The sequence below is a fragment of the Varroa jacobsoni genome, unplaced genomic scaffold, assembly GCF_002532875.2.
Source record: "Varroa jacobsoni isolate VJ856 unplaced genomic scaffold, vjacob_1.0 scaffold_1388, whole genome shotgun sequence".
NCBI classification, from domain to species: Eukaryota; Metazoa; Arthropoda; class Arachnida; order Mesostigmata; family Varroidae; genus Varroa; species Varroa jacobsoni.
In genome coordinates, this window is record NW_019214290.1 from 256,329 (window position 1) to 267,251 (window position 10,923).

General features: G+C 40.8%; 2 protein-coding genes across 2 annotated transcripts in view; both read right to left on the minus strand.

The window, feature by feature from the left end:
- Positions 1-3,017, minus strand: part of LOC111269488 (ubiquitin carboxyl-terminal hydrolase 4) — a 16,789-nt gene extending 13,772 nt beyond the window's left edge. The window contains exon 1 of the mRNA XM_022849111.2: positions 294-3,017. Coding sequence (XP_022704846.1) covers positions 294-433 — 140 coding nt within the window. The 5' untranslated portion in view covers positions 434-3,017. The remainder of the gene's footprint in view (positions 1-293) is intronic.
- Positions 3,018-3,136: 119 nt separating this feature from the next.
- Positions 3,137-9,965, minus strand: LOC111269487 (uncharacterized). The gene is made up of 12 exons (XM_022849110.1): positions 9,676-9,965; positions 9,140-9,333; positions 8,661-8,860; positions 8,367-8,538; positions 8,050-8,204; positions 7,068-7,226; positions 6,713-6,892; positions 6,364-6,547; positions 5,864-6,080; positions 5,526-5,631; positions 4,857-5,049; positions 3,137-4,605 (listed from the first exon to the last, which is right to left on the minus strand). Exons 1-12 carry the CDS (start codon positions 9,961-9,963, stop codon positions 3,558-3,560), a joined length of 3,096 nt encoding a protein of 1,031 aa, XP_022704845.1. The 5' UTR covers positions 9,964-9,965; the 3' UTR covers positions 3,137-3,557.
- Between the last annotated feature and the right edge of the window lie 958 nt (positions 9,966-10,923).

Consider the following 10,923-nt stretch of genomic DNA (forward strand, 5'->3'; position numbering starts at 1 on the left):
ATACAAATCAATTCTCCGAAACGATGAGCGATATTAAATTGGTAGCACTCAGACATATACCCATGATAGCAAGTTCATCTTTTTCAATACATGAATGAGAATGTCGTGTTGCACTCTGCGTGTAACTGAATGTTCATTGAAGGCTTTATTAACATACTACAATTTAGCATAGCTAAACGCTTGGCGACAACGAATCGACTGTCATCGTTGTTTTCAAGCGTAGCAATACATCCACAGGAATGTATCGATAAAATGTACCTAGTACAACATTTCGAGTCGATGACGGTACGTACCACCGATCGCCTTTGACTAATGGCTTCTTGTGCAACTTGGTAATAAGGTCCCGTTGATGTTCGAGCGGGTCGGTTCCAGTTTCCACTGCAGCTGCCTGGCCAGGTTGATGGTCTTTATCCTCTACTTTAGGCACCGTCATGACTCTTAAACACACAGCTGCCGCCGCCGCACAATAGCACCAGCAGCAGCACTATCACCGACAATCACAGCACAATCACCTAAATCAATCACTAGGACAGCACGGACGCTTAGCGGAGTCGTCGTACAACCGCTTCTTATTTATCTGCTTGTTCAACTGCCCCAAACAGCATCAGCTACTGCAGGTAGTACTGCTACCGATATTACCACACGCAGCACAAAAGCAGTTCAATTGTGGCCCCCTCCGCTTCTCCTGCTGGCAGTGCTGCTGCTGTCGCTGATGTTAAACCTGACGACGATGAGAACTGGCTGTTCCTCAAATCTCAGGTGAACTGGGTACTGTTTTATTACCACCCTCTTTCACCTCGTTAGAAGAAAAAATTGACTAAGCAGAACCAACATAGGCGACTAAAAGCTGATCGGTGGTCTGCCACTGTCAGTCTTTACTAATGCGCACTCCTTAGACAGCACCAAAACAACTTTGAGGAAGACCGAACTTCCCCAAACCAATGCATCAACCAGTTCACTGGACTGCTACCCGCAATGGTGCCGTTCGCTGACTATTCACTTTTGCCCTGCTGTTGCTGCTGCAACAGCCCCCGGGTGGCACCCGCAGTGACTATGAGGGCAGGCCTGTAGCCAGGGCACAATAAACGAAACAAAACTAAACTAGGTGGCGACAATTTCGACAACTCGTTTTGCCGATGCCCATCGAAAAACGTGGCGGGAATATGACGATCGTATGCGACGGGCTAACTGTCTTCGATGAGCTAGCCAGCATGGACTCAGCTCAGGCAGAGAAGCGAAGGCCGTCTGCAGCGGACAGCCTATGGTGGCACCGAGAAGCCGAATGCAGATCGGCTACGCAACACTCCTTTGCTCTGTTATTAGGTTACCGCCTTGATTGAGATAGCCTTACAGAAATCTGGCTCTATTGTACCGTACCAGATACACCGTCATACACATTCCGCTAACCCACGATGTCGTCGCCCTATGCGCACGCCTCGGTGTCGCTGGGAAGTATGACGGTATCCTTCGATGGCGCCTGCAGCACCAGCGCCGCTTACCCACCAGCCGGCAGTAAACTGCGCTCGACCACTACTGGGTCGAATACTTGTCGTAGCAGCTAGAACGGCTGCTGCTGCTGCTGCTGCTGCTGCTACTACTGCTGCTGCAAGAGCAGTCGCCTTGGTAAAACCAACACGCCGCACAACGCGGTGCGCCCTACAATCAAACACTGTTGTTCCATGCTGTATTGACAACCATTACGGCCACTTGCAGCAGATATACACAATACTGCAGCGCACCGGACCGACGATAGCGACACGAGCAGAAGCCCTGCATAGCACAAGTGCTCCTGCAGACGCCACAGCTGCCCGCTAACTTACAACTATACAGACCATCGCTTCCCACAAAGTGCTGGTAACGAGATCAGCAGGCAAGCCTATCCAGGCAACTGTAGAAGAACGAACGAATCCTAGCCACTGCCACTGTTACGACGTGCACAGCTCGAGCAGAAGCGTCATCGCTAGCAGCAATAACAAGAGCAGCAACGATGGCGAGAACAAGACTCTGCCGTCAGAGGCGCTGCCAGCAGCAACAGCCATCGACGCCGCCATCTGCGTAAACTCACTCTTCACGCCCGAAATCAGTCTGCTTCGAAACCGATGGATGAATCTCTGCGTTCCTTTTGCTCTTATTTAAATGGCAGCGCGTAGCGATATTCGACAATAGTTTAAATAACGGCAGTAATTGTGGTATCGCAAGAACACGAGGGGGATTGTTGGCTGAAGTTTGGGGGGCGGGAAACGCATACGCACAACTGTTGATCAATTCGTTGATTTTTTATGAGATGCGAAATTGTACAGTCGTAGAATTGCAGTAAAAAGAAATCATGCGCAATACTAATAAACAGCGTCAATTTAGATATAAATGCATTTGTCAAATTCTAAATCTAAAGCAAAACGGTTATATGATTAATGATTACAATACGTGTATGCAATCTATTTGCTTCATACTTTAAAGGCTGACTTAAAAAGCAGTGCCTGAAGGCTTAAATATGTAATGAAGCACGAGGATTATTTTTAAGCTTGCACCATTTATTTCGTTTTGGGTCAAGCAGCTGTTATTGCAGTCTACATACTTTACTACGACGTAATAAAGTAATACAAGATTAAAGTTGCACTTGACGCCCCTTATTCGTTGTTCCATTATTCGGGATAATTGATTACTACTTATTTCGTCAATTATTTCACCTAAAAATGTAATTATTTTTGTTTTCTTTGAATCAGCCTTGGTTACCTGTAACTGCTCAGTTTTTTGGCAGTAAATATTTATCTATTAAATCAGATTGATTAAACAAGAGCTTGCTAGCTGTTAACAGCGACGTGTAATCGAAGCTATCGCTAGTAACCGATTACGTTTTGCAGACGACCGTAGTCTATCAACACCGCGTATCATCATAAATCATTAACTGATGCATGCGATTTTTCTCAACATTTTTTTTCCAGTTACTTGATGATTTTTTTTAATGTTATGATATTTTAATAGAACATTACATTGCATTTGCTAGTTTGAACAAAATTTTAGAAATGTAAAGTTGTCGACCGAGACCTTCTGATTTATTGGCACCTAGAAATACCACAACACCTATAGATACCTTCGTTTTTATTCGTATCTAGTCGGCTTTAAAACGCTCAGCAAATTTAAAGGCTTTAATCTTATTATGTAGCAGTTTTATTAGTAAAAGCGGAGAACAGTCGATTTCTATCATTTAGATTTATCTTAGCGCCTCAATACACATGCTCGATTCAGCAGATTTTGTGATTAGCCATATCCAACTATATGTTTTTGTACTATAAGTAACTATGCGATTTATCTGGCTTGGAAAAAAAGCCAATGCATTTCAAAACTTCAGCTTGAGCCAAAGTTTTCAGCTGACGAAAATATCTACTTATCACATTCACAAGACACTATACAAATATATACATTATGAGTGCTGACTCTTAAAATATTTTTACTTTTCGCTTATACACAGACAGTCCAGAATAGATTAAATTATTCGTGAACAAGACTTAAATAGTTTAAGGTAATTAAGAGAGTTTTCTGTAAAAATCCATTGCTCATTACTCATCAATAATTCGGTGTAGCTGAGGTATTTGAAGCGCGCTTTCGTCAAAATTTTGTAAGAGCTCTCTCTCAAAAAAATTGTCACCGTTTGGCAGCGCGTGTGTTAGTGAGCTTTTTGTTTGAATGCTATTGGTTTTGTTTGGTGACGAAAACAGCCTTTCTCGTGGTTTCAGCAATGAAATCGTAGGCATTGGTTTTAATAAACTCCGTCCACCTGTAAACAGATTCGCGTCCTGACGTAAAAGCGATACCATAGGCGTACGTTTAGCATTATCAGCATTGATAGCGACTTCTTTTGCTGTGCTACCCTCTATATGGCCAGGTTGTGGAGTTTGAGGGGGTGCTTCAACCACGATCGTGGCCTGATCAATCGATTGACCGGGTTCTGTCGCAAGAATCTTGACGATGCGAGGCTTTTTACCTGACGGTCCATCCATTTTGATTTCTCGAATAACAATCGGCGCTGGTACCATATTATCCTCGGTTACTTCATCCGTTTGTTCGCAATTATCTTCGTTGCTAATCGCAACTTTTGCATTTGTTAACGCTTTCGGTTTCTTTCGTCGATAACCAATCGAGCTACTCTTTCCGCAGCCTTTACTGGACTCAATAGGCTCTTTGCTATCTTTTTCTTCTCCAGCTTTATTTTCGCCTCTTTGCGCATCACGTTCATTTGAATTCGACGCACAATGATTTTGTCTTTTCTTTTGATATTTCTGTTTTGCCTTTAATCTTTTGCCCCCGACAATCTTGGTGTTCTTGCCTTTCCTCGCATGTAGTTTGTTTTTTGCGTTTTGAGCATTTGAAGTTGATTCTCGTTTCGTACGGCCTCTTTTTCTTAGCACCCCTGCTGAGATTTTCTCTTGAACATCTTTTTTCGCGTTATCATCATACGCATTTGCTGCCATCACTCTCATTGCCAAAATCTTCTCTTTAAGAATCGGATCCACATTCAGAACCGGGACCTGCTTTCGCTTAAGGTTTTTTTCGAGCCGCTTTTCCTCTAAGGTCGATAATGGCTTTGAGGGTGTTGGTTGAGGCCACCTGAAAAAAAAACGAGCATCAACGTGAGTGCGAGAAATACTTCTTTGAAAAACAAATATCCTTAAGCATCGACTTTTTTTCAGTTCAAATTGGGTAGTCGGTCAACCTGAAAATGTTTTTTTTCTAAACTGTAGATAGAACATTTTTGGATCCACACAACCGCTGAGTTATCCGATACGGTTACCGTGTACGCTACTAAAACAGTATACCTCACCATTTGTAGTATTCAGATAATACGTTAGCAAACTTGCCTTCGGGGAATGACATCTTCAAGCTCTTCATCAGACCAACAATTGTATTCTGAGTCATCGTCCGAACCTATTAATTTCCGGTGGTAAATGTTTTTGCTGGCTCTCGTAGTTTTCTTTTTTTGACTGTAATCACCAAACTTTTGCAATCTATCGGCGGTAGCTGATAACTCCGTATTATGTTTAAATAAAGCAGCTAAAATAAGGAAAAGAAACATCATTTACATATAAATTGTTATTAAGACCAGTTAGATGCAATAGCACCATCTGCAAATGTAATGATTCTCGTAGCTTTGGTCTGATAATTTCTCTTTTAGTGCGTGATTGTTTGAACTTTTACTCATTTAGTGGTACTAGTGTTTTTCTTGGCATCACTAAAAACTTATTTCTGTTTATCTAATTCTCACTCACGGTCCTTAAATACTCTTATAATAGTAGAATTCATCGTCTTTCTTCTACTTACACGAACATCATGGCATATATAGATAAAAAACCCATCACTGTTCACTTAAGTGTGCTTCAAATAAATAAGCTTACAGACGAGGCAATCTAGCTTTAGCGAGCATGTTAAATTTTAAATAGAAATTACCCGAGACTTGATCAGTCGGAAGCACTGATTTAATATCCTAAACTTTAAACGAATTTCGATGAATATTAATTACCCCGGCTCACCTGATGGATCATATATCGGGGTTTCAAGCACGTTTGAAAATTGTGCGCGATATCGAATGTCACCCAGTCGGCAATCCGCGGCATAGTCCTGCCCGTATTTCAGAAACTGTATCATCGTAGGGAAAATATCGAATACTGTTAGTTTTCACTCCATCGCTGAAAATTGCTTAAGTTAAATTACACCACTGGCAAAACACTTTGCACTATGAGGTACCACCAGTACCAAACTGGCAAAGAAGTTTTCTCATCCTAAAGATATTTAGCATTTCAAAAAATTCGATTTTTTAAAGCTGCCTTCAATACTGTGCTCTTTGAAAACATACAAGGTAAATATTCACCTTTCGCAGTTGATGCCGATCAGTGCCGTAACAAAGTACGAAGTAACACAGTTCTGTTTCTAAAGCTGCCAGTTCTTTAGCACGACCCTCATGTGCCCCTCCAGTGTCTTTAAGTTTGGCATCCATAGTTTTGCGTATAGTTCCGATACGACGTTCGACCTCAAATAATTCTGCCAGTGTTTCCATAAAGTCAACCCAATAATGTTCACTCGTTAACCTGTTAACGAGAAAAAATGCAGATCGATGTAAATCTATTAAAGGAAGAAAACTGTCAACTGTTGTTTGCTATTTTATCGTGCGGTACTGTTGAAATTCTTGTCAACAGCTGTTACATGCAAGAAAACTAATTTAGAAGGTTAGAATTTAGAACTAATTTAGAGGTAAACACTGTAAGAACGTAGAGCATGAAATTTGATGATTATAGTAGATTCGTTAAGTATTATGCAGTTATTATTATTATCATTATCGTTAGTCTTTAACCTGGTGTCTTATTCACCAACCTGGTAATTACTGAAACGTGCTCAAATATTTTTCTGACCAAAGCTCGAATATGAAGAAACAAGTCGCTATTCGTTGAACTCATGCTATCTAACAATTTCCAGCTACCGTCCGACAGATGATGTTTAGTCCATGTCATCAATCCGGCAGAAAGCTCGTCCTTGCTATGGCCTGCCTCAATCATTCCTGAAATCGGCGCCATATTTCCTATTCGTATATAAACATATTTCCTCGTACCAGTCCTAACGTTAGCCTACTTCAGAAAGTATGTGGCGACAACCTTTCTAATTATTGGCTAATGATTAAGTTAACAGTCGCTTATTTAAAAATAATAAAAATACCGAAAGAGACCTTTTAGTTTGCCAAGGACACAATCTGGTGGACGAAATATCTTCTCTTCTGGATCATGTCCTGCATGGCTGATGCAGCCGGTCGCGACAACTGCGCCGCTAATCAGCGATACTTGAATCTCAATATAAGCACAGCAAGGCACTCCAAGGATTACTGCTGAACCGGAGGTGCGGTTCCGACCTGTTATGAAGCACATTTGAGAAATTAGCAAGGCATAGTAAACGAAGGGCATTAAATACTTACGTCAAGATTTAACTTTAGTAAATAGCTTCTTGCTCATAGAGTTGGATATGGATATAGACCCGAAACGTGTGAAATATATTTCACTGGTAGGGACATGGTAAGTTACGAATACCTTTCCTCACTGATGTTTCATCAAGGTCCTGAAATTCTTTAAGATTTTCTTCGATAATATCCAATAAGTAAATTTCTTCTTCTTGACTTTCTGGTACACTTAGGTTAGTTGGAAGGATTTCTTGAACGGCCTTTTCCATTACGTCCAATTTATTTTCACCTATTTATAAAAACAAAAACACCTGTTACAAACGTTTTCAATAATTTTAAAAGTCTGTAAACCTACCAACTGATTGTGTTAGTGCGGAAACCGCAAAGTTTGCGAGGTTCCAGTAAGCTAAGTAGCAAACTTAAATCGCAGTATCACTTAAACAGTCAGGAACGCTAGCAAATGCGCATTGGCTGCAAGAAATATGGCTTTAGGCTTTAGGCAACTCGCCTTAGTTGTCGGCAATTGACTGTAATCATCTTGTGAACAGCGGTCACATTCGACTTTCTGACTTGTGAAAAGATCACCCCGTCCAAATACTGAATGAAAATTTTCGGTAAAGGCACCGTGTGAAAATCGAATGCCTTTATAAGGAAGAGCGCTGTAGGCAATCCTGCGTAAGGCTGTATTTGCACATAATTCGACATTAAGATTGAATTCAGCATAGGTTAAACAGGTATCGGCCTGCATGGGCGGATCATGGGTAATTTCAGTTAATGGAATGCAGGCGCTTTCGAATCACTTTGACAGCACCCCAGCTTTGTACACAGTCATGGGCACCATTTGATCGCCTTACTTTGGCGAAGCCACTTGGGTTACATTTGTCACATCGTAACGATAGAAAATTGTGAATCACTAACGTGCACTACACTCTCTGAGTTTTTCGAGACTCGACTGATAGCAGTAAAGTCCAAATTAATAAAAAATTACTAACGTATGTTTACAGCAATGAAAACATGCTCGGTCAGTGCCCTCATTTAATTCATACCTAAGGCATTGGTTCCCTAACAAAATGTACGTTGAAACTAATCGTAGTGTATTATAGCATACCTACCCATATGTTTTTGTTTTAACCGATGTTGTGCTCCTAGTGCGGCACTTCGATGGCATTCGAAGATAAAATTTGCGGAATCAGGTTGAGTGCGAACAATCGAGCCAGACGTCAGAATAAATTTCACACGACTTGTCTCCTCTAGATTATTTTTCCATCTGCAAATAAGTTACTATGGCCTTCAAATATATTCCTTGATTCCAATACATTGATTCTTAAATTCATATTTTCGGAAGACACCGAAGAACTAAAAATCTGCATCTGCCAAGAATTCAACATGGACAACTGAACCTAGTAAGAAAATAGGTAGGCCGACGCACTTGAAAAATTCGCGAAGCGAGGAAAGGCGAACGTTCATTTTTTCTAGGCGTTTGCCGTGAGACTCTTCCAAATGAAGCGCAAGCTTTCCGCAGTTTTCGCTTTGAAATTCACACTCTGCCTCCACGCACCACAATCGCGAGTGGACTGGAACCGGCCGCTGTTGAGTAGGACCTAAAAATTGGATTTACCATTGTGGCTTAGCAAAATTTTTATGACTGCAAATATTATAGTTTGCTATGCAAGGAAACATTTGTATAACAGAGTTATTTGTTAACGTATTCCCTTTTTCCTACCTGTTTGAGTTGATTGTCCAGGCGAATATCCTTCATGCATAAGTGCCACATGCTTCCTTAATAGGCTTCTCTTCTTAAATTCTCGCCGACACAAGTTACATTGATGGGGTGTTCCACTACCCTTTTGTATCTTATCTTGTGTTGGTGAAGTATTTCCTTTGGAGAAGCTTAGGCTTATACCGAACTCGTTCGCATTTGACCTAGAGTCGGAAGCACACAGACGGGTTTGTCAGTGGTTTACTGTGCATCACCTTTACGAAAATATCTTAGCCAGTAATATAAGGATGGATTTCGGTTATTATCGCTGACCAATACAACTCAGGTTGAAATCCCAGCTAAATGGTTTACTTCAAGTGACTTGAGCAGGTAATAAAACATTCTATATACAGACACTTTCAAAATGGCGCATAATTCATAAATTATAGAAATAAATATACCATCAGTTGCCGCGGAGTACCACACACCACCGTATTTCTCACCCGACAAAATGATTTGTAGCTGCCGTTGTTGCGTCGTCCATCAAAAACTGTTCCGCCAACCCGAGAAGCTGTTGCCCCTGGGTCTGCGTATGGTGAACTTGGTGCGATTGCGTCTGACCCTGAACGTTTGACACGAGGACCTGAGTACCCATTTGTAGTTGAAGACCACCAGCCGGTGTCACCATATTATACACCTTATAAGGAACCTATTTGTTAGATGTCGTGCCGTTACTCCAGCATTTACTCTTAAACATAATACAGACATACACACGATCTCTCTTTCTTGCTTCGTTAAAATATTGAATTGCTACAGCACACACAAACTGTCGTGAAGTGCATGCACATATACTAAGCTCATATACCTGTCATACCTATACATAATAAATGCATAATAAATACCTAAATACATATATATATATATACGGTTTATTTTTAGCCCTGTACTTTTGATGAAATTCAGCTGTAACCACCTGTTTGATTCTCTGGACCAATTGAGCTTTAAAGAAATACATTAAGGGAGATGGTTAGATAAGTACCTGTTGAGGATTGTTGTACATTTGCTGAAGTGTGTGTTGCTGCAAAAACTGCAGGGAAGGCGTCCCATAGCTGTTTGACAGCTGTTGGTAACAGCTACCGGTAGTAGCCTCGCTCATGACTTCTCCTAAGGCTTGACCTACTATCTGCGAACTAACTCCCCCCGTAGAATCGTTTTGTCCTGCGGAAGCTGTTGTGGAAACGGCTACCGTAGGTGGAGGCAAGTTGCCACCAGCTCCAGCCAACTCGCAATTGATATTGCCGACACCGTAATTTAATGAGCCGAACATTGTATACCCTGACAATGAAATCGAGTAAATTAGGAAAAAACTTTGGAATTTGGATTTATATTCAACTGTGCCTATATAATTATTTGTAATGAACCCACTGCACAAACTTGAAATTAAAATACATTTTTAAACCGGAAGTTTACGTATTGCAACAAACCGCGTGCCTCAACAGACGAGCGTTGACTGTTGACCGGTTAATAACATATACTATTGATTTATTAAAAAATTTCCAGAGTTGACTTGGCCGAAGATTTGACTGGTCCCACGCCAAGGTTAGATAAGACAGAAAAAAATCAAGAACAAAATTCGAAATCTGACAATAGTGACAGTACGGACTTGCACAACATCATTTCGTCAGTTATTATAGAAGTAGTTATTTGTAATATTGAATTCTTTGTTCCGTTTCTTGTTTACCCTTAAATCGTTAAGAATACAATTAGGCTAAACAAAAACCGGGAGTATAGTTATGCTGTTATTCTAAAATAATTTTCTGTGTATGCTCATTACTTGTCATAATTTATTTTAGCCTATTTATATCTTTGAGTCAATTAGATGATTCAGAATAAATGCTTTGAAAATGCTAATTGTTCACGGTGGATTTTTTAGCCATACTAACATACAGCACCGAACTTTTTATTAATTGAAGTGCAGTCAAAGGAATCCGCATAGGTTACTGCTGTTTACGTCATAGCCAACCACGACCAGGTAGTACCCTCAGATCCAAAATGTTTTTCCCTCGCCGCTCGTGAAAGGCAGGTCTGCTATTTTTCTTTGCGAATTGTCAACAGATTCACCCTTTCCCTTTTCCGGTTCGCGACGGTGGCTCCTCAACAGAGATGTTCTGGCAACAAAGCTTTCGGTGAAGATGTTACTGTTTGAAAAATAAGGATCCCTATTATTGTATTTTATGCCAGTACACACGAATGAACCTCATTTTACGAAAGTCATCGGTATACTCCC

Coding starts and splice junctions, on each gene's coding strand:
- LOC111269487 (XM_022849110.1), bottom strand. CDS start 9,963: ATGTTCGGCTCATTAAATTACGGTGTCGGCAATATCAATTGCGAGTTG. Junction 7,227..8,049: donor GTTAAAACAAAAACATATGG/GTAGGTATGCTA, acceptor TTTTATAAATAG/GTGAAAATAAATTGGACGTA. Junction 5,632..5,863: donor ATCGGCATCAACTGCGAAAG/GTGAATATTTAC, acceptor ACGATGATACAG/TTTCTGAAATACGGGCAGGA.